The sequence below is a fragment of the Littorina saxatilis genome, linkage group LG4 (genome assembly GCF_037325665.1).
Source record: "Littorina saxatilis isolate snail1 linkage group LG4, US_GU_Lsax_2.0, whole genome shotgun sequence".
NCBI classification, from domain to species: Eukaryota; Metazoa; Mollusca; class Gastropoda; order Littorinimorpha; family Littorinidae; genus Littorina; species Littorina saxatilis.
In genome coordinates this window covers 29,264,872-29,289,096 of record NC_090248.1, presented here as the reverse complement: position 1 = coordinate 29,289,096, position 24,225 = coordinate 29,264,872, and the positions used below count along the sequence as shown (strand labels likewise).

Below are 24,225 nucleotides of genomic sequence, written 5' to 3'. Positions count from 1 at the left end.
TAGGGCTGCGTCCTCACGGCGTTCCCGCGGCGTCCAAGAAAAATGAAGAACGCCGAGGTGCGCGCAGTAGGGTCTCCTACAGCGCCGGAGCAATGCGGTGGCATCTCCATTTGACATGGTGGGGTCGCCAAGAACGCCATGCAACGGCGCGCACTTTGGGCACACATAAAGTATGCGCCGTCGCTCGGCATTCTGATATGCGCGTGGTAGGAACGACGTAGGGTCGCCGTAGCAGCACAGTAAGGTCTCCTACAGCGCCACAAGAGCTCCTGTAGGGTCGCCGTAGCAGCACAGTAAGGTCTCCTACAGCGCCACAAGAGCTCCGTTGGCGCGCAGTACGAACGCAGTGGTAGTCAGCGGCGCTTGCACGGAGACCTCACGGAGATGTCACTGCGCTTCTACCACGTCCATCAGCGTTTGCAGGGTGTTTGCACGGAAACCTCACGGAGACGTCACGGAGTCTTTGGGGATGTCACTGCGCTTCTACCGCGTCCGCCAGCGTTGGCAGGGCGTTCGCAGGAAGTTGCCAGTGCGTTGTGAGCCAACCCCATAACGCAGAGTACTCTCCCCTGTCATATACATGCACTTCCGCTTAATCGACACGCCGTGGACGCGCAGTGACAACTCCTAGCACGCCGAGAGCACTCCGTGAGAGCGCAGTCAATCGCAGAAATGTTCCTGCGATCCCACGGCGCTCTGAGAAATGTACAACGCCATGCCAACTCCGTGAGGACGCAGCCCAAGTGTGACAGGGGTTTAAAGACACGATAACTGATAATAACCAACCTGTAATTTCAGTGTCTATGGTGTCAACGGCAACGTCAGTGCGTACTGCCAACAACCAGGTGTGTCACTCGGAGACGACGGAACTCATGCTGTTCGCTGACCACAAGGGGTTGGGGATCGTCCTGGAAGGGGGCGTCTTCTCCACTGCCATCCTCTCCCACCCTCCCACCATCGCCTCCATCGAGCCTCGCAGTGCTGCCGATAAGTAAGTGTGAATTAGGGTTAATTGGTTTTAATATTTACAGTGCGGTTATTTTAGTCTAGTTGGGGAATAGTGGAGTGTTCTGATAACTTCCAGTTTGGTAAGGGAGGTAAGTTGTAGGAATTCCATCATTTTTGGTTCATCTTGGATTTTGAAGTTGCAATTTTTTTTTTCCCCAATGTGTTTGAAGTATAGTTGGTGTGCTCTCTGCACTCTGAACTGTTTTTGCAACTCTATTATGCTTTTTATGCGTTGTATGCGGGTTAGAATGTAGAAGATGAAATGTCGATACCAAAGGAGTGGGAGGAGAAAGTAGTGAGGATAGGGCTGAAAGGTACTGTGAGTTTTAGCACGGTGAGAAAGTAGCCCAAATTTCCATGAGGGTAACCTCACAGGACTATATACCGGCACGGTTGGCCTAGTGGTAAGGCGTCCGCCCCGTGATCGGGAGGTCGTGGGTTCGAACCCCGGCCGGGTCATACCTAAGACTTTAAAATTGGCAATCTAGTGGCTGCTCCGCCTGGCGTCTGGCATTATGGGGTTAGTGCTAGGACTGGTTGGTCCGGTGTCAGAATAATGTGACTGGGTGAGACATGAAGCCTGTGCTGCGACTTCTGTCTTGTGTGTGGCGCACGTTATATGTAAAAGCAGCACCGCCCTGATATGGCCCTTCGTGGTCGGCTGGGCGTTAAGCAAACAAACAAACAAATCACAGGACTATATGAAATCTTATCCTTATCCTTATTCTTTATTTTTGCCAGGTGTGAAGTGCTACAAGAGGGGGATCGCATCCTGCATGTGAACGGAGTGGACACCACTGAGAGAACGCTGGAGGAGGTGAACCAGTTCCTCAGAGAATCGCGCCCTCGCTGCGTGCTGGAGATTGAATTTGATGTGGCCGAGTCAGTGACCCCTAGCTGTGGAACGTACGCTGTGAAACTTGCTAAGAAATCTGGCGGGACAGGTATCACGGTTGGGGGCAGGCGAAAGACAACGGACCCCCTTGTGATCACCGATGTGCGGCAGGGCAGTGCTGCACACAGGTAAGACGAAACACCTTGCATAGGGTTTGGAGGGCTGAAAGATACAGATGATAGACCTGAGGTGTTTCTTTCTTCTTTTCTTTTTTCAAGTTCTTCTAATCTTTTTCTTCTGAGCTCATGGGCTGAAACTCTCACTGACACTCAGGTTTTTTGCGCAAGTTGGTTTTTACACGTACATGTATGACCATTTTTATGCCGCCATCTAGGCAGCCGCTTTCGGGGAAATCCAAGTTCAACTTGTGGTTGTTTTCCGCTCAGAATCAATGTGTATCGGTTAATTTACCTGTATGGCTTGAATATGGGCGGTGTTTTCTGGTGGAGGTATCGCGAGAAGAAGTCAAGTCATTTATCTGGTAATTGCATTATGCGCAAAAGTGTTATTTGGAAGGTATAAATCACCAAAAATAAATATCATTGCTAAAATGCTCTACCTCTTTGGTCAGGTGTGGGTCAATCCAGCCAGGTGACAAGCTACTGGCCATCAACGATGTCAGCCTCAGCACCTGCACCGTGGATGACGCCACCCATCTCCTGGAACTGCCAGACGACATCGTCAAGCTCAAGCTGCAGCGTGACGACCCCGACGAGGGCAACAAGAACTGCATCACCTACATCGTGCAGCTGCAGCGACACGGCGGTCCTCTGGGCATCACCATCTCCGGAACGGAAGATCCGCTGGACAACATCATCATCTCGGAGCTGACACCGGGAGGGCTTGCGCAGAAGACCGGGGCAATGCACGTCGGAGATCTACTCTTAGGCATCAACGACAGCACCACCAAGAACAAACCCCTGTCGGAAGCTATTCGCATGCTGCAGAGTGCCGGGGATACAGTAACGTTAAAAATTGCCCGGCCTCTGGCTGCTGACGAGTCTAAAGGCAAGATGACGGAGCTTGACGACCACAGCAAACGCTCCACCCCCATCCCCAGCATTGACAGCGCTATGGAATCGTGGGACAGCATGGGACACGATATGTCCAGTAGCTCTCACGCCATGGTGGTGGCTATTCCCCAACACCACCGCTACTCCACGGACAGCTCCGGACACAGGCACTCTCGTCACTCCGGAGCTTTCGACGGCAGTGGGGAAGGAATGGGTCACAGCAACTTCTCGGACGATGACGACTGGGCTGATAAAGAAAACGACAACGAAGACAACTTCGACTGCGGTCAGAGTCATCAGAGCGAAGCCAGCAGTGTGGAGGTAGAGGACTGGGTGCGAACGCTGGGTGACCTTGAGGACAGTGCCGGGTCAGAGATGCTGCGTCAGATCAGCGCCAGCCTGCGTGAGCGAAGCACCTTTAGTCTTGACCGTCGGTCCAACCACTCGGACTCTCGCCAGCAGTTGAATCAGCGTGCTGCAGAGAAGCGCTCCAAGAGTACCTCTCATGCTAAGCGCACGTCCAAGTCCCAAGATGCATTGCACAGGTAATGGGAGTGAATGAGTGAACTCACTATTTGTAGTTCACGTAACATCCATCATGACAAGTAATGCATCACGTGCCGTCATTCCTTAGCATGTCAGTACCATCCTGAAGAAGTTGGCAACAGGCCGACAAAATACATGTACAGCAAAATACATGTACAGTATTGATAAAACGTAGACCAAAACTGGGTTTCTGTTGTGTTTCCTTTTTGTTTTGATATTTGTAGTTCTGTATAAATTGGTTTGATTCCTATACGAACAATATTTTCATGGTAGTTTGTCAGTGGATTTCATCTGTAGCGGTATGTTACAAGGGGTAATTTAGCTGCCTACCCCAATTCATTCATTAAGTGAGTAAAGTTATTTGCAACGTAATGAGATACACAGACGGAATGAGATCTTTCAAAGATTTTGCAGCTCTTTAAAGTAGTTAAAATGATTTACGTGGTTGTGAATGATATTGTTTATGGCTGCAACTATATATCCTTATAAGACTGCTTTTTTCAGTTTATGAATTGATCCGCTTTATCCAGACACGGGTAAAAACCATTGATTTACTTGCAGGTTTGAAGTAAAGCCAAAGACCAAGGATTCTGAGCCTGCAGGTGACCAGGGTCGTACTTTTGACCAAGAGTTGCAGACCATCTTCACACCCACTCCCATCCAGCTTCATAGAGTAACCATGGAGAAAACGAGCGCTGCGTCTGACTTTGGTTTCAGCCTGTCAGATGGAATGTACGAGAAGGGCGTGTACGTCAGTGCTGTGCGCACCGACAGCCCTGCTCAGTGGGCAGGCTTGAAGACCTTCGATAGAGTTCTCCAGGTACATTGTTATCTCCCCAGTTTCATAGTGGTTTTTTGACTCACATGCGAAGCAAAAGTGAGTCTATGTACTCACCCGAGTCGTCCGTCCGTCCGTCCGTCCGTCCGGACGTCCGGACGTCCGTCCGGAAAACTTTAACGTTGGATATTTCTTGGACACTATTCAGTCTATCTGTACCAAATTTGGCAAGATGGTGTATGATGACAAGGCCCAAAAAAACATACATAGCATCTTGACCTTGCTTCAAGGTCAAGGTCGCAGGGGCCATTAATGTTGTCTAAAAAACAGCTATTTTTCCCATTTTTCCCATTTTCTCTAAAGTTTTTGAGATTGAATACCTCACCTATATATGATATATAGGGCAAAGTAAGCCCCATCTTTTGATACCAGTTTGGTTTACCTTGCTTCAAGGTCAAGGTCACAGGAGCTCTTCAAAGTTGGATTGTATACATATTTTGAAGTGACCTTGACCCTGAACTATGGAAGATAACTGTTTCAAACTTAAAAATTATGTGGGGCACATGTTATGCTTTCATCATGAGACACATTTGGTCACATATGATCAAGGTCAAGGTCACTTTGACCCTTATGAAATGTGACCAAAATAAGGTAGTGAACCACTAAAAGTGACCATATCTCATGGTAGAAAGAGCCAATAAGCACCATTGTACTTCCTATGTCTTGAATTAACAGCTTTGTGTTGCATGACCTTGGATGACCTTGATCTTGGGTCAAGGTCACATGTATTTTGGTAGGTCATTGCTAGGTTTAGTTATTTGTAAAGGTCAAGGTCAAGCATGTGAGTCGTACGGGCTTTGCCCTTCTTGTTGTGTGTGTATATGTGTTGTTTGTTTGTTTTCGTTGTTGTTTTTTAGCATTAAATTGGAAAATGACAAGGAATGTTTACCATCTACATGACAAGCCTTTCAAGTGAGGATGGGTCTAGGAATGGGGGGTGTGGGGGGGAGGGGGGTATAAGAAAGATGAGAGAGAGTGTTGTCAGAGAGAATTGTTTGTGAAGGGTTACTGAATAGGAACGGATATAAGAAGCACCCATCAGAGGGACTAGCTCGAAATTTGACGTTTCGGCTGATAAAAAGTCTGACATAATTTGTACTACATGAATAAAGCCCAAGAAAATTGCTAGAAATAGTGCCTTTAAGTCAAATAAGCTCATCAGATTCCACACATAACAGACATTACTTTTTACATTGAATACAATTTCTTTCTGCAGGTGAACCGCCACAAGACGCGTGACTTTGACTGCCGCATGACGGTCCCGCTCATCGCTGAAGCCAGCAACAAGCTGAACATGGTCATCTGTCGCAACCCTCTACTGCGGCAGCCAGCACTGCGCAACTCCGTGGATGTCGATGCGATGATGCTCGAGGAAGCGAAAGAGAACGCCAGGGAACGGAACTCTCATAGTGACGATATTCTGAAACGGCACAGTGGTAGTGGAGATGTGAAATCATACAAGAAAGACGCACAGATAGCAGCAGTGAATGCTTCTGGGGATTCAAGGAAAACGGAGCCATTGCATGCTGTGGGAAACGTACACCACAAAGAGACGGTCAAATTTGCTCCCGCTGGGGACAGTTTGAAAACGCAAAACATTGAGGGACAGAGGCCTTTGAACGTTCTCAGAAGCTTTCAAGTGAAAGAGGGACGTTATTCAGCAGGGTCCACAGGCGACCTGAATACACAGGAAGGCCACAAGTGGAGTGGGGAAGAAAAGATGGAGGACAAACCAGGACTGAGAGAGAGAAATGTACAGAAAGCTAGCACTCTCCCTGGGGATGGTAGAGTGGGAAGTCCAAGTTCTTTTGGTTCTTTTGGGAAACCTAGTGCTGATGGGGGCAAACCTGTAGTAGCAGCAAAACCCAAAGGTCCCCTTGGGAAACCTCCAATCTCCCCTCCCATTGAGAAGCCGCTAGTTTCTCTGCCTGGGGTGTCTAAGCCACCGGTTCCTCCTCCTGCTACTGCAGAAAAGCCGTCAGTATCTGCTCCTGTTAGGAAGCCTATTGCTGCGGAAATTCCTGAATCTGCTGCTATTAAAAAGCCTATTTCTTCAGAAATCCCTAAACCTACTGCTGCGGAAAAGCCCTCAGTAGCTGCTCCTGTTAAAAAGCCCGTTCCTGCAGAAAACCTTGAATCTGTTTTTGTAGAAAAGCCTTTAGTATCTACTTCTGCTACGAGGCCCTCTGAAAAGCACTATGTATCCACCCCTCTAGAAAAGCCTGTATCCACAGGTGTAGAAAGGCGGTCTGTACCTGTTGCTGTTGAAAAGCCTGTATCCGTTGCTGTTGAAAAGCCTGTATCCGTTGCTGTTGAAAAGCCCCCTGTAACTACTCCTGAAGACAAAAATGTACTCGATTACATAGAAAAGCTGCTTGTATCCACCCCGGTGGAAAAGCATGTGCCCACTTCTGTACAAAAAGATTCAGTGGCTGCTGCTACAGGAAAACCCTCTGTATCTAATCCTGTAGAAAAAGCCGCTGTACCCGCTCCAGCAAAAAAGCCTCTTGTTTCTGCTTCGGTTGGAAAGCCTCCCCTGTGCAGTCCCGAAGCTGACCTGGTGGATACGCGACCTAAATCACCTCCCACAAAAAAGCCGCCTGCACCCGCTCCTCTGAAAAAGCCTGTTGTGAAGCCGCCTGTCTCTGAATCTGCTCCTAGTGAGAAGCCTTCTGTAGGGGCAACGGGGGAAGAAAAGCCTCCAGTGGCCGCTAAAACGAGTGTCGCAGATGCTGTGGCCAGGTTCAACTCGGCACGCTCGGCTTTCAACGCTTCCAGGCTGGAATCACCCGGAACAGTGTATGGCGGAGTTAGAGGAGCCAAAGACAAAACCTCCAAAAATGCGAGATGATTGAAGAGCGTTGTCAAGGATACTGCGGTCAAGAGTGTGTAAAGAACAGTGTGTTGCAATTTACAAGTTGCCAGGAGCAGAGTATGGCAGAGTGAGTGCAGCAAAAGACTAAACCTCCACTGACAGTACGGTCAAGTGTAGTACTTCATGGGCATAAGCTAAGGGGCATAATGTTTCGTTAAGAGTGTGCAAGCCATAAAGATACACACAGGCATTAGTCATGGTGCATGGTAAGAGTAGCTGAGCTTTCAATGCTTGCCACACAGTGCTGTGAGTGTGAGTGTGCATCTCGTACAAAGCTAAGGACAGCTCTGTAATGCACCAGGGGCCTTTCACACTGCTGCCACCTTGCAAAAGGATCAAGCTATGGGTTACACTTCCACCAAAAACACGCATTTACAGTACAGACTGTATGGAAATCTCTATTGGGAGTTGCGGAAATGTGAAGCTGGACCTGTGTGTGAATGTGGGAGAGTTTGGACAGAAAGACCAGTGCATGTTGGTATGTTGAGAGTCAAAGACCAAGCTCTGAAAGTAAAATACACTGCTTATTTGCTGTGTTTCTCACAGAGAGCGGAAAGGAGTCACCATGAAGTGTGTTTGACTTCAATTATGTTACAGATACATGTATAGCTGCTGCAAGTGATCTTGTGCTTTGGGCTGTATGATTTGGGCTGCAGTGTGAGAGTCGAAAGACCAAGCTCTGAAAGTAAAAGACTCTGCTTATTGGCTGTGTTTCTCACAGAGAGCGGAAAAGGAGTCGCCATGAAGTGTGTTTGACTTGGATTATGTTACATACATGTTTAGCTGCTGCCAGTGATCAAGACTTGTGTTTTGGACTATGTGATTTAGGCTGCAGGACCTATGAGAGTCAAAGACTTATAGCTCTGAAAGACATGGCCGGCTATAAATATTAGCTGCCTATTTCAGTGAGGGTAAAAAGTAATCACCATCAACTATGTTTGACTTGGATTGATATGTGACCCTCCAACACGGAATGAGTCGCGTGTCACCTTTGCATGATTTTCATATTTTTACATTTTCATAAAGAGTTTTTTGTGCTCTATCCAGTGGTGAAAACCGTTTTTAAAAAGAGCGAAAACTGTTTGAGTTATAAGCCTGTGACTAAGGTGACCCACACTCTGTTACCAGACACTCCCCGGACTTATATTAAGCCTAGCGCAGAACCGCGCGAGGTGACATGCGACTCATTTCGTGGTGGAGGGTCACATATTGTGTTGCAAAGCTGCTAACAATGATCAAGATATGTGTTTGAAGTATGTATGTTATTGTTAAGGGAGGTGAACAACTTGCTTTTTTCAGCCTCATGTTTTTCGCATCAAAGACAGGGAGAGCAAAAGTATAATGAGAGGGGAGGGAATGAGGAATCTGTAATAGAGTAACATTTGCTGAACTGTTACCTGTTCAAATAATGGTAATTTTTTCAAGTCCAGAAGCAGGTTGCAAGCAGCGGTATTTGCTGTCCCTAATAACATCTTGATCTGAATTAACAGGACATTAAAAGTGAAATTCAACCGTCCACACAATCAGAAATCCTATTAATTTATTATCTTTTTTTGTTTGGCAAAAGTTACGTTACGTCACGCTGCATAGCACAACAGGCTCAGTGGACCACTAAGTTTTGCAGCCTTCATCAAATCTCTCATGATAATTGCCTTTTGCTACAATTTTCTTCATTTGTTAACTTTCAGGATAGCTAGGCCAGACCGTACCGCAAAGCACTGCCACATTGCTTGCCCTTAGCAGACTTAGCTGTGTTGTTTGTGACCATTTTTTGTGTGATTTGCAAGTCCATGTACATGTCTCGTTATTCAGGAACATCTCAAAAGAGAAAGTAAAGCAGGCTTGTCTGTGTCTTTGAGAACGATGGTATGAGCCTAACAGAGACCTTGAGTTCCTATACAGCCTTTTGGGTCACCATAATTACTGATGATAAGTAATGTTTAACAATCTCACGGTAAAACCATTAGGGGCATGTTCCCAGGTTTTACCCCGACTTTAGATGGGGAAAAAAAAAAGAAAAAAGAAAAGGGCTACCGCAAGGGAGGGATGGTTGTCGCGCTCTAGCTCCCGGTCAACGAGGCCGGAGGTGGTTCCAAGGAGAGTCATGGAGTTAGTTTGGAGATCCAGCTAGATCATTATGTGTCAGTGCTGGCAGTCAGCGCTGCCGTTGTGGGTCTCTTTTCACTTTGAATGGAGTTGTGGTGTCACAGTACCAGGGGCAAGTGCCTTGCCGTCTGGTGGTTTGTCTTGAAGCGGTTTGGTTGTAAAGACATTTACAGAGCTTTTTATGTTGAAGGTGTAAGCCTGAACCTTGGATTTTGACAGTGAAGTTGTACAGAACACCTGCCTTTACATAATGATGTGATAATTAGATGAAAGTTACAGCAAAGACACAGTCATTCTAAGCTGTATCATTCAAAGTTGTCCTATACATGTAATTGTTCTATTTGACAGGGATGTATGCATTACGCATACTCCAGCTGTCTGTGACTATGAGGTCAGATGATAATAGAAATTAAAGCTTGAGCTCACCAGATGTGAAATTTTAGTTAAAACTTCCATAGAAAAATTCTCTCTCAGCCACAAAGGCTGCGAAGGTTATAGAATGTTTACCCCTTTTCAAAGACTTCGAAGGTGCTTAAAAATCATCATTGCAGACAAATAATGTCTCCATATACTCTACTGTTTGTAAACATTGGGGTATGCTGTATACAGTATTAACTGCTACATAAAACAAGTTTACTTTATAAGTTTGATGGAAAAAATCCAGCTCTTGAAATAGGGTATTGAGTTGTGATACCGATAGCTTGTGCTACTATATAAAACAGCATTAGTATTTACAGTCTGTCGTCTTCCATTTGCTAAGTATTATGAATACGTATCTACTGTGAAATACTCATTCGTTCGGTTACCCTGCAGAACTAATATCATTTTTTGCTACTACATGTATGGTTAAAGCTACCTTCTTTACTAGTACATGTATAAACCATCTTTAAATCAACATAGATCCACACAGGCTTTTAACACTTTCTACCCCACCTATGACTGTTGACCAAGTTTTTTCAGCGAGACCAGCTGTGCTGCAGCAGGTCACTCAGAATTGTAGTAACTGTGTATCAACTCGCTGGAATGCAGGCGTTAGATGGACGTTAACAGGAAGCGACTGAAGCTAAAAGTCTGAGCGGATATATCCGTACCTGGTCAGATAGAGCCACATGAGTGGGTACGGATATATCCGTACCTGGGAGACAATGAGTTAACTGAGATAAGAGCATCCGGCTAGCTTCCACTTAGACACACAGCAACAATCTACAAGATGGCTTTCACTGAATTCATTTCGTAAGTGACACTTATGTCAAATTAGTTCAGCAAAAAAATCTAACTTGGAACAGAAAGCAACCCCCGCGGGTTAGGGGGAGTCCCATATTGGTTGGGACGAGAAAGGATTTACCCGATGCTCCCCAGCATGTCGTAAGAGGCGACTAACGGATTCTGTTTCTCCTTTTACCCTTGTTAAGTGTTTCTTGTATAGAATATAGTCAATGTTTGTAAAGATTTTAGTCAAGCAGTATGTAAGAAATGTTAAGTCCTTTGTACTGGAAACTTGCATTCTCCCAGTAAGGTAATTAATATATTGTACTACGTTGCAAGCCCCTGGAGCAAATTTTTGATTTGTGCTTTTGTGAACAAGAAACAATTGACAAGTGGCTCTATCCCATCACCCCCCTTCCCTCCGTCGCGATATAACCTTGAACGGTTGAAAACGACATTAAACACCAAATAAAGAAATAACAATTGCCAAGTGGCTCTATCCCATCTCCCCCCTTTCCCCGTCGCGATATAACCTTCGTGGTTGAAAACGACGTTAAACACCAAATAAAGAAAGAACAGAAAGCAGACAGGCTGTAGGTTGTTGGCATATATGTATGATGTCCAAGTCGGGGATCTTGCTAGTTTCTTCAGGAAATTTGCCAAAGTTTCGTAAATTTTCGAAATTTTTTGGCAGTCCTTGGCTTCATTTTTTCCCCATTGTAAAAAACAGTTGGGCAATTCTGCTAAAAATGTCGGCAAATTTTTGAACAATTTGAAAGAAGTTTTGGTGTTTCGCCAACGCTAAACGACATTCCTGCAAGTGAAAGGATGCTCGTATCCCAAGTAAAAAAAAGCCTGGACAGATCTGTGGTGATTTCCTAGATGATTTAAAAGGAAAGGAATGGATATTCTGTTGTCTGTGGTATTTGAAGTCCACAGCTGCTAGTATGGTACTTTAGGCGGTACTGCACTCAACAGTATTATTGGGAACAGATTTAGTTGGTAGCAAATGTTGCGCTCATTACACTGATGCACAAGGCATGCAAATTGTAATGTTAACACATCTTGAGTTGTGTATTTCCTTTTCAATTTTCAATTGATTGTATAAGAACACTGAATCTCATTATGGGTGTGTGAGTATGTGTATGCGCGTGCATGTGTGTTTGGGGGGAGGGGGGGGGAGGGGGGGCATTTGTGTTTGCATAGGTGCAAGTGTGTGCTGACAGGTTCAAAACACATGCATACATCTTGATGTAAAGGATTATATATCTTTTATGACTGTATTAACATAATAACAATGTTGTGTGTTGCTGGTGCTAATTTAATTACTCGAGCTCAGCTTCAGACTTGTGTCAAGCATTCAGAATCCGAAACAGCATTTTGTGTCACAATTTACATCACAGCCTTCAAGATACTTAATCACCCATGATGTGAACCATATGTAGATCATCACAGGTCTGTCTATGCCATTCCGTTATGCTAAGAGAATCCTCCCAGATGGGCCCACACCAAAACTCACAACAGCTGCCTGGTTGTTTTCTGTGGTGAATTGGAATTGTTTGGCAAAATTAGTTTTGAAGTGACAGATTCACTCGTGTGTTAACGACCATTCTTTGACTGTGCACACTTTGCATGAAACAGATATATCAGCATTGGTATCTTGGAAAGCTGCAGGTATCAACCAATGTTGGTTAATTCTTGCGTAGCTAGCTATCAAACCGTTTCATATTCACTCTTGCTGTCTTGCTTAGCGAGAGTCTAGCCACAAGCCATTCTCGCGTACAAGAAACGGGGGAATGGCAGTAGGGGATGGATGGAGCAGATGAAAGGGTAAAAGAGGGGATGGAGAGAGGAAGATGAGGGTGTAGGGGGATAGTGGGAGGGTGTATGTGTGTGTTTATGGGATCAGGATAAAAGCAGATCGAATATCTCTACGGCAGAGAGGGATGTTCATGCTGGATTTACTATTGTTTTGAATTTATCGCTTTTTTTCTGTTGTGCCTTTATTCCTGTCTTTCATTCATACCTTTTTTTTGAAAAGTGTACAATAGCATAATATTGATCACAGTTCAAATTGCATGCAGTGATTGCCAATATTCATTGAAAGCATTACCGGTACATGTAAGTGTGCTAATAAGAAGTGTATTTCAAACGCATTTAGGAACATCAGGACAACAGCAGCAATTTGAGTGCAATGAATTATGTTTACTCTCATAGTTTAATTTGTATTGCTATTATGCCATAATATACCTCGATGTTTCATTGTTTTTGTCACCGCCGTTGTTGTTTTTTCTCTCCTTATTTTTATTTATTTGTAAATAAAAGTAGATGATTTTTTTGCTCTGTTTCTAGGCTTGTAACTGTAAGTATTAGGATGTTTACAGTGCAACCTAGTATTATGAGCTGCAAATGTGCATTAATCCCTTTTCTGCAGGTTCACAAGTTTGTCTTGCATTCAAACCATCCACAGATGAGTTTGCTGAAGAGTCGTTGCTTTATTGTGATTCTGCATAGTACTAGTGCATCTTCTGAACACTATCTTGCAGCTGCTCGATAACTTTGTGTTAGTTTGCATTATCCTTTGCTTTGAATCAGACATGGATGCATGAATAATACTTTGCTTAATTTCTACATAAAAGTAGGATCTTGCAGTTGTATATATAATCATGTGTTTAATCCTATGTTACAATGCTGTGTTGACATAAAAATGCAGAGCATGATGCACATAATTGTTCTTCATTTTGTTTTTAAAAGCAATATTTGTTGGCATTAATGAAATAAGAAAATACTTCATGTATGTGTCAGTAGTATTGTTTTGTTATTTTTTTTTAAATTTACTATTGTTTTGTTATTTTTTTTTAAATTTACTATTGTTTTGTTACTTTTCAGTTGTGGAAACTGTTGTGGAAATATTAACAGCGTTCTGACTCTTACGTCTGTCACACTTGAGCTCAGCCAGTGAATAATTGAGAAAGGCTGTTTCTGGAGACAACCTTACAGATGAGGAGTGTTTGAAAGAGATTCTTGTAAATTATATGCAAAGGGCAAATTGTAAGTTCAATAAACCCAGTTTATTATTATGAACTTGCATTTGGATTGTGAAGATCTGAGATGGTTTGCCTTAATTAACCATACACAGGTGATGTGAAAGTGATGTTGATGATTCGTCCCGCTATATGGGCATACAGTGGTAACACCTTGATTTTGAATTGTGAGAATTTCAGGATTGAGATAAAAATCTTTTTCGAAAACAACGGCTCATGTGAGAGTTTGAGAGAGGAAGAGAGAGAGAGAGAGAGAGAGAGAGAGAGAGAGAGAGAGAGAGAATGTGTGTGTGAGACGTGAGGAATTTTTCGGCTGTGGTGTTTCTATTCTTTTGTTCATCTTTTGTGTGTTCGATGTTGGTTTCGAGTGTGTGTGTTTGTTCTTTGTGTGTGGTTTTGTGTAGGTAATACATGTAACAACAAAGTGGTAATCACAAAAGATAACTGCAACCTCTTATTTAAAAAAACACACCTGTGCTACGCATGGTTACTCTCTCTGTAAGAAATGTCAAAGATGATTTATTTACTCTCAGAACACACAAAAAGTCAAAAACTCATAAACAGAAAACGATAAGTTATGTAAACTTACATTCAAAGCTGGTCGCCAAAGTGAATAACATAGAACGATAGAATGAACATAAATATAGCATGCAGAGACTGGCAAATGCAAATACTTGTGAATACATGTAATACAATTCAAATACAATACAACTTTATTGTGTCCTTTCTGTTGGTACAAACAGACTTTGTTGGTCTCTTAAATCGAATAGTGTAACTTAAATTGAGGACATTATTAAATCGCTTTTTTGCAGTTTACTTTGCATGTTTGTATGGAAGATGCAGTATTCTTTTTTTTTTTTCATAGTCAAATGCTTCTTAGCTCATCACAATTTGACAAACTTCCCTCAGTGCAATAACAGACATATTTCTTTTCTAATATTAATTTCAGCCAGCGAAAACCCACTAATGATACCTAAAGGTACTATACACATAATTATATAGGTACGTGTACCCACGAAATCCGTTGTGTCAACTTTTAATTGTTGTTTCATTATTTGTTTGTTTGGCTGACTTTTTGTCTTTTTTTTATGTGGATCGAATTGTTTTAATGTGTACACGCGTTCATACAACAAACAGTCACACACTTAGACAAAAAATTGATAGTAGAAAAATTCTGTCCAATGACTTTTATTATCAAAATGGAAAATGTAGAGCACATTCAAAAATCAATACACAATAAATAATGATGGAAAAACATGTTTTTCTATTAGCAACAAGAAAGATATATAAGCTGAGGAAAAACAGCAGCATTTCTTGGGGGTTGAACCCACGCTGTTACTATCAGCGTGGGTTCAACCCCCAAGTTCGGCGCGGGATGTGTGTCCCAGAGTCAACTTTGTGCAGACTCTCCTCGGTGTCCGAACACCCCCGTGTGCACGCATGCGCATGATAAAGATCCCAGGGTCACAGCGAAAGCCTCAGGCCTTGGAAACACAATACATGTATGCAAAAATATGAAGCCCGGGTGTCCGTTCGGCCAACAGCCAATAAAGTAACCATTTCAGCACTGACCCAAGACGACCCAACCCGGTCCCTAGCCCATTTCAGGTCTCCTCTAGCAGCCGGCAGCCAGCTGTCTGCATCCCCCCCCCCCCCCCCCCCCATTTTTATTTTTTTATTTTTCATACAAAGCCGGGTTTTCCCGTGTAACATGCCCCTAATGGCTTTGCCGTGAGGGCGTAAAACTTACATTTTCTCGCAGCATTTCTTTGTACTGTATCTATAAACTGTGAAGAAAAAAATATAAAGCATTCACCCCAGTGTCATATCAGGTAATGTTCCCAGATGTTACTTCAATGAAGAATATATATCGAGGAAAGCAGTAACAATAATACAAAACCAAGCAGTAACATTGTGAAAATGAACATCTGATAACAATATTTCTCAAGTCTTTTAGGAAGACATTCGATCAGTGGTTCGTGTAGTAGTGCGTCTGTTGGAACTCGTCATTATATGCCTCTTGGTGTATAATACATGTCTTTTTGCCATTGGTATCGTGCTATCATGGTGGAAGGGTTACTGGAGAGGAGGGATGTTCTTAATGTGCTTTTACCGTAAAATCCCTAGCAAACGCCCAGTATATCTAGCAAACGCCCACCCCCCACTTTAGGCCAAAAGTTGTGCAGAGAGGTCAATACCTAGCAAACGCCCACCCCGGTTTAAAGAAAACAAGTTTTAGGACAGTCGGCCTCCTATATCTACGATTGGTGCACACTGTTCGATGGTTCTCCTTTTTTTTGGGTGGGGTGGGGGGGGGGGGGCCTAGGGGGGGGGGTAAAATTACGTCATGTCCCACAGTGAAGTCGTTCAGTGACGTTTTTTTAATGAGTGTTTAACACTTCTCTATGTTCAGCCATGCCGAAGCACAAATCCTTTACAGTGACATACGCTCGTACAAACTAAAAGCCTTTAAATATCTTGAAAACGAAGCTGCAGACAATGTTTCGGTATGTGCCCGCGAGTTTTCTTCCAGAAGAAGCTGAGAGTGGAGACGACAGTGAAGACGATGATGTTGACTTCGAAGGACTATAATGAGCCCACGATCATCAACCCAACCAGATCTCCACACAAGAGAAGAAACTGTGTTTGTGCTGACGTTAGTCCGAGAATGAGAAGAATCAAGGTCACTTGTGTTCTTTTTCTTCTTCTTTTTTTCTAGCACAGATTTATTTGTGTAAACAAACGGTGTGTTTAATTTTCATTAAAATTGCATAAATCACATGGTTGTACCACTTTATTTCTCTCGTGAAAATGTGATGACACGCTATCTTGCAAAGGGGTGGATACCAAGCAAACCCCCACCCCCTACTTTTACCCGAAATCTGTGCGGAGGGGGGATGGGCGTTTGCTAGGGATTTTACGGTATTTACATCAAAAGGAAATAATCACAGACAACGTGGACATATTCGAGTCTACCGTGGATGTTTGTTTTTGTTTTGATTGCCTGTTCCTTTTCACAATGTTACTGCTTGGTTATGTATTAGTGTTACTGCTTTCCTCAATATATATTCTTCATTGAAGTAACATATCTGGGAACATTACCTGATATCATCGTCTTGTCAGTTTCATGTTGAATCACTTGCTAATTTGCATTTCAAATTCATTGTCTGAAAGTCAACAATGTATGTCGAACTAGAAGTGAGCATGAACGATTCAGATAAGCTAGATGACTGGACCCGTCTCAAACGGCCATTTGCCACTGAACGCCATTTCAGGATGAACAGCATGACGCTTTTAGGTATAGAAGATGTTAAATGTTATAATTATTATGCTATATTTTTGTTCGCATTCGCATTATCACAGGAAATGTCCAACCAATTACTATTCTTTTTAACACGTCTAAAATGTTATGCCTTAGATTTGATATAATTATACGACTAAGAAGAATTTATGAACGGCACTTTGTGTTTCTTTTTTATTACATTTAGTGAAATTGACAAGAAGAGCGGGGTAGTAGTTGCGCTGAGAAGGATAGCACGCGTTTCTGTCCTCTCTTCGTTTTAACTTTCTGAGCGTGTTTTTAATCCAAACATATCATATCTATATGTTTTTGGAATCAGGAACCGACAAGGAATAAGATGAAAGTGTTTTTAAATTGATTTCGAAAATTTAATTTTGATCATAATGTTTATATTTTTAATTTTCAGAGCTTGTTTTTAATCCAAATATAACATATTTATATGTTTTTGGAATCAGAAAATGATGAAGAATAAGATGAACGTAAATTTGGTTCGTTTTATAAAAAAATTTATTTTTACAATTTTCAGATTTTTAATGACCAAAGTCATTAATTAATTTTTAAGCCACCAAGCTGAAATGCAATACCGAAGTCCGGCCTTCTTCGAAGATTGCTTGGCCAAAATTTCAATCAATTTGATTGAAAAATGAGGGTGTGACAGTGCCGCCTTAACTTTTACAAAAAGCCGGATATGACGTCATCAAAAGTATTTATCGAAAAAAAGAAAAAAAACGTCCGGGGATATCATTCCCAGGAACTCTCATGTCAAATTTCATAGAGATCGGTCCAGTAGTTTGGTCTGAATCGCTCTACACACACACACACACACATACACACACACACACACACACACACACACACACACACACACACACACACATACACCACGATCCTCGTCTCGATTCCCCCTCTATGTTAAATCACACACACACACACACACACACACACACACACACACGCACACACACACGCACGCATACACACACACACACGCGCGCGCGCGCGCGCGCGCACGTACGCACGCGCACACACACACACAAACACACACACACACACACACACACACACACACACACACACACACACACACACAACACACACACACACGTACGCACGCAGACACACAAAGACACATACACAAGCATACCGACAAAATGACAGACATACACACAGTGAGACAAACCGACACAGAAACACCCACACATGCACGCACGCACTTATGTACGCGAACAAAGACGTAGAGATGCTTATAGAGAAACACTTACGCAACCAAAAAAACACGCACACAAACACACAGACAGACAAACTTCATTCTTGGTAGAGAAATGCATTTCTTTCTGTATTGCTTTCTCTTTAAGTGCACCTACCTCGCACAGAGAGAGAGAGAGAGAGAGAGAGAGAGAGAGAGAGAGAGAGAGAGAGAGAGAGAGAGAGAGAGAGAGAGAGAGAGAGAGAGAGAGAGAGAGAGAGAGAGAGAGAGAGAGAGAGAGAGTGAGAGAGAGACAGACTTATAGACAGACAGAGGGAGAGACAAACAGACGAACACACAGACAGACATAGACAAACACACACACAGAGACACACAGACAGACTTCACTATTGTAGTGCAAGTAATTTTGTAACCACACGTTACGTTCACCACTGAACGTGTAACCATGTAAAACGTTACTATCTCTTTATATGTGTTTACTTGCATTGTAATCCTGGGGGGAGGGGGAGGGTATAAATGTATGTAACGCGCAATACATGCCTTTTAACCTACTAGAATTGGAATTTTCATTAAAGACTAGCATAAGAGTGTGACACGTGGTTCATTCGTTATTACCTTATTACAAGAAGAAAAAGATAACGGCACTGACGCTACCGGAAATAGAATTTATCAGTGAAATTCTAACATCAATTTAGTAATCGATGCGATGTAAATTATCCTAAAACTGTGGTATGATCACGACATCGTTTAGCATTTAGGATCAAATGGTGCCAATGTGTCCACAATGCACTAATCACAGACAACAGTTATACGCTTTACGTACATGTAACTCTCCAACTGACATTTTCTGCCACTTGAAACAAATGACTTTCGAAGGAAAATTAACTCCAATATATAAATATTATGTATGATTTTTAATAATTACTTGCACTTTTTGAAAATAAAGCTTTTTCTACGATAAGGTGTTTACCCCCTAAATGTATAAGTCATCCGGTAGAAAAACCGGAAGTATCGTGTACTAAGCATATGTATATGTTTTAAAAGTTAATTGTGTTAATGTAGAACATCTTGCCTATGTATATGTTTAGGTTTTGAATACTTTAGGGGAAAAGCATAGCCATTATTCATTCATCTTCAACTAACACCCCTAATCTCAGGGCTCATTTTGTTAGTGGGGGTAGGGTTTCAATCAGTCAAAAATCACTTTCATTCAATATTTTCTGCCATTTCAAATACATACACGTAATTGCACAATTTCTTGAATTTTAAGATGCTTTAACTGACTATACCAAGAAAACCTGCACTTTTTGTAGAATTAGTTTTTTGTCCATGATTTATGTTTAAAAATGTCAATTTTTACGGAAAAAAATGCTAACGGTTGCCTCACCAGAGGACACGTACCTACGACGTGAATCGTGTCTGCCAATTAAAATGCATATATTTTGAAATAAGGGGAATCATAACATATTTCACTGTTAAGTGTCTCACTCTAATACCTTCTGGGTTCATTGTGTATTTGGTTAAGTGAATTGCAGATAAGGTTTTTTTGAAAATGACAGCTATACATATATTTTATTAAAACTGAAACTGGTGGGCTTGAACTTCACAGTTTGCATGTTATCTTTTAAAGAAAACCCGTTTTCATCACTAACAATGACCTAATTTACACATACATATCGGTCGGTCATAGTCGCGTTTTTTTAGAGAGGTAGTGTACAAAATGTCGTTTTGTACGTTTAAATTACATGTCCATTATTTTAGTCATATATCAATCAATAAATAAATGCGCATACTTTTATTAAACGTTACTTTCACTTTAAGATCGCTTCTAACATTTAGTATAATTTCTGACAAATGCACGCTATGTAATAAATTGATAATATTATGGACGCCATGTGGTAAAACCGGAAGTTGAATTATTTTGCGATAGCAAAGTCCTTTTACAATGATCACTTTCCTTTTATATTAAGCTGATCTTTAACGTTATGGGTACAAATCTAACAGATTGAACCAAATTATCCTTTTTCAAGCCTGTGTATGTGTAAACTCTTTTTTGCTTCGACCCGGTTCGGTTTTCGGAGTTGATTCAAAATCATCCATTATGTATCTTATGTGACTGTTGTTTTCCTCGGTAAATTAACAATTGTTGATGTAAAATAATTCTAGCTGTGAGAATAAACAATTTTCAAGATATTTTTGATTGCGGTTTCAACCAGGCGTTCAGTTAGCTATAGATATCGATTGAGAAAATGGCATTTCCTGTTTTGTCGTCCGCATGTTATACAGATGTTGTTAAAAATAAAACTGTGTATACGAATTAGGCATTTTACTTGCTGTCTGATGGCAACAATCTTTAGCTTTCGTTTAAGGTATAATTTGCTTATATCCGTATGTAGTCAAGCAGTACATGACGTTTTTTTGTAACCTACCCCCTGCGTCATGGCTGCTTTTTTGCAGAATATGGGTTATGTTACAAAAACGCTTCTCATTCTTAGGTGGTTGGGTTTAGCCATTTGTCGTTTACCGAACTGTGGCTGCAAATAAAACGAACTTTCCAAAAAACATAATATCTAATGTGACCACCAAAAGTAACCTTTCCACTATAGCCAGCCAGGTGACTATTTGTTGCACGCCAATTTTCTTCTGTCATTGTCATAAACAGTATGCAACAAGTGTGTATTAAACAATTGATCTGTTGTTGCATGGCAAAAAGTCGACACTTCTTCCTACATAATTCAGGCAACAAGTGACTGACTGACTGACTATTAGGGTTTAACGTCCTCTTAGACCAACTGGTCTATATTGGGACAGGTATTGGTAATACGCTGAAGATATCTGGTGTGATACTTTGATTCGAACAAGCCCGCTGTGGCTATCTTCTTCGACACACCAGCATTGGGTTTGTCTCGTCAAAGTATCGAAATACGATCATGATAATCGGAGACGAGAGATGATTCATGCGTGTCTTCGTGTTTTCCAAGCCCTGAGACTTTCGCTGTGAACGTGGGATCTTTTTCGTGCGCATGTGTGCACACGGGGGTGTTCGGACACCGAAGAGAGTCTGCACAAAGTTGACTCCGAGAAATAAATCTCTCGCCGAACGTGGGGATCGAACCCACGCTGATAGCGACCAACTGGCTACAAAGCCAGCGCGCTACTCAACTGAGCTACGTCCCCGCCCCGGCAACAAGTGCATAGCAAGAGTTAAACCGTTGTTGTTCAAAAATAGGGCCCAGATTATTTGAATGCAACAACAGTTTTTGTTCAGTAACCTTTTTACTAATTAAGTCTGATCAACAAGATTTTGAGAGGTGATAGACATTGAAACACTTATCGTCAGGTGCAAGTATCACAAAGAGCGCAAATATTACCACAAAGAGCGCAAATATCACTACAAAGAACGCAAATATCGAAACAAACACAAGCTGCTCCAACAGGACGACTGGGCGGCGTGCTGCGCCGGGTAACCGGTGTGAGTGCACAACAGCGGTACCAACAATTGCAGCAATACACGATGACTACGATGACTCCAGAGATTATGGCTGCGACGCCTAAAACAAGGCCCACGACCATTCCGAATGTCCTGAAACAGCCACAAAGCACAGAATGATGACATAAAGGCACCGTCCTTCCCTCTTCCGTATTCCGAGAGCCGAGCGACTTTTTAATTTCACTAGCCCACAGAAATGTCTCCAAGCCAAACAAATGATTGATCATTACTTTGCCGACATTTTGCAGAGTGGGAGTTTTTATAAAATTGATTTGGCAGATGTTCCCTAGTGATTCATAAAAAAATCGCACTCTCCACAAGAAGCACACAAATTGTTTATTTCCTGTATGTGTTCACGTGGAGGTAAACGCCTGGACAGATCTGAGATGATGACCCGTGTGTGTGTGTGTGTGTGTGTGTGTGTGTGTGTGTGTGTGTGTGTGTGTGTGTGTGTGTGCGTGTGTGTGCGCGTGTGTGTGTGTGTGTGCGTGTGTGTGTAACTGTGTGTGTGTGTTTGTGTGTGTGTGTGTGTGTGGGGGGGGGGTGTACACATGTGCATGTGTGTTCAGACTCAAAGGCTGTGGGACTTTTATGAGCTAAACGCCTGATCTGAGATGATGACGTGTGTGTGTGGGTGTGTGTGTGTGTGTGTGTGTGTGTGTGTGTGTGTGTGTGTGTGTGTGTGTTTCTGAGAATGATATCCCCCGATCTATTTTTCATTTTTTGGATAAATGTCATTGATGACGTCATTATCGGCTTTTTGCGAAAGTTGAGGCGGCACTGTCACAACCTCATTTTTCGATCAAATTGATTTACAGTTTAGTCAAGAAATCTTCGACGAAGCCTGGACTATGGGCATGCATTTCAGCTTGGAAACTTAAAGATAAATAAACCAGTTTGGTCATAAAATAATAGTAATCATTTCGAAAAAGATTTCATCTTATTCTTTACCATTTCCCGATTTCAAAAACATATCGATATGTTATGTTTGGATTAAAAATAAGCTCAGGAAGTTAAAAAGAATAGAGAAAAGTGCGTTTACCCGTGAAGAGCTCTACGCTACTGCGATATACTGGCTTGTCACTTCAAGCGACGCAACGGCAAAGCGCTTTGCACGCAGACTTGTCAAAGCGTCTCGGTTTAGCTGTAGTAGCCTTGGTGATGACAGATTTTCGGGTTTCAGTGTTGATCTTTTAGTTTCATGTCGACATAACTTTTGTCGTGAAATGCAGTGCGTTCAGTCTCATTCTGTGAGTTCCACAGATTGACTAAATGAATTACGCTTCACGCGACTTGTTTTTACTTTCAAATCAGACATCCTCACCAGTGATCATGTGCTGGAGTGGTAGTGGGCTTTTGTCTTCCCGCGTCATCATAGTGTTGAGGAGCGTCAGTGCTCTTTCCTGAATGAGAAAACAACACATTCCTATCTTCACGACAAAATGATAATATATTGCACTGTATTTCGTGCTTCAAGTAAAACATTCAGTTATATTTCATTTTATTCAAACTTACTATGTCTTAAAAGGCCTTTCTTTGACTCTTTTGCAAGCTTTCTATGTATAGATTGAGAGTATCTATCTTCCACATGGTTCGCGTGACAGCCACTCAAAAGAGTGTACGGTAAAGTATCAGGTGATTTAAAAGAGAGGTAAAACGGAGCTGGCTCAAAAGTGAGGTAAAAAATAGAGCTGGCTCAAAAGTGAGGTAAAACGGAGCTGGCTCAAAAATGAGGTAAAAAACAGAGGTGGTTTAAAAGAGAGGTAAAACGGAGCTGGCTCAAAAGTGAGGTAAAAACAGAGGTGGTTTAAAAGAGCGGTAAAACGGAAGTGGCTCAAAAGTGAGGTAAAAAAACCAGAGGTGGCTCAAAAGTGAGGGAAAAAAACAGAGGTGGTTTAAAAGAGAGGTAAAACGGAAGTGGCTCAAAAGTGAGGTAAAAAACCAGAGGTGGCTCAAAAGTGAGGGAAAAAAACAGAGGTTGCCAAGAAGTGAGGTAAAAAAACAAAGGTGGCTCAAAAGTGAGGAAAAAAAACAGAGGTGATTTAAAAGAGAAGTAAAACGGGGGTGGCTCAAAAGTGAAGTAAAAAAACCCAGAGGTGGCTCAAAAGTGAGGGAAAAAACAGAAATGTCTCAAAAATGAGGTAAAAAAACCCCAGAGATGGTTCAAAAGAGAGGTTAAACGAAGGTGGCTAAACAAGGGGGTAAACACAGAGGTGGTTCAAATTGGGGGTAGGAAGAGTTTGACCGAGGGAGGGTATGTGTTGCTATCGTATAAAAACTTGTTTCTCTCAAAGAAAGTTGGCCAACAAATTATTGCAACAAATTTCAAACCCAAATTAAAGCATTAATTCCTGTGTCATTTAATTGAAACTGTATATGCCAGTTACGACCGTTCACTTAACCTTCAGGATCACCTTTTGGATTAAATATTTCTTTTACAGGGATCACGTGACCGCCGCTCAAGTAAGGGTACCCTCAAAATCGACCAGACAAAAACGGAAGAGCCGAATGAAAAATTGACAAGAAATCACAATAGGCAAATCTTTGCAACTTTGACATACGCGAAGAAAGTCAAACCAATTATCTACCCTGAATAGATTGTTTTGTTTTGCTACCTTGCGTATTTCGCGTGCTATGCTATTCCTACTGATGCAGGTGTCGATCGCATATACAGTTTTAATGAAATGACACAGGAA

General features: G+C 42.3%; 1 protein-coding gene and 1 long non-coding RNA gene across 2 annotated transcripts in view; one reads left to right on the top strand and one right to left on the bottom strand.

Moving 5' to 3' along the window:
- The window catches only part of LOC138964430 (glutamate receptor-interacting protein 1-like), a 70,061-nt gene extending 58,395 nt beyond the window's left edge, over positions 1-11,666 (top strand). Inside the window, exons 10-14 of the mRNA XM_070336385.1 lie at positions 799-991; positions 1,750-2,031; positions 2,475-3,461; positions 4,024-4,282; positions 5,517-11,666. Of these exons, the coding sequence (XP_070192486.1) occupies positions 799-991; positions 1,750-2,031; positions 2,475-3,461; positions 4,024-4,282; positions 5,517-7,151 (3,356 nt within the window). The 3' untranslated portion in view covers positions 7,152-11,666. The remainder of the gene's footprint in view (positions 1-798; positions 992-1,749; positions 2,032-2,474; positions 3,462-4,023; positions 4,283-5,516) is intronic.
- A 4,196-nt stretch (positions 11,667-15,862) lies between these two features.
- The window catches only part of LOC138964428 (uncharacterized), a 9,375-nt gene continuing 1,012 nt past the window's right edge, over positions 15,863-24,225 (bottom strand). Inside the window, exons 3-4 of the long non-coding RNA XR_011455098.1 lie at positions 22,854-22,932; positions 15,863-21,622 (exon numbers count right to left, since the gene is read on the bottom strand). This is a non-coding gene — a long non-coding RNA (uncharacterized lncRNA). The remainder of the gene's footprint in view (positions 21,623-22,853; positions 22,933-24,225) is intronic.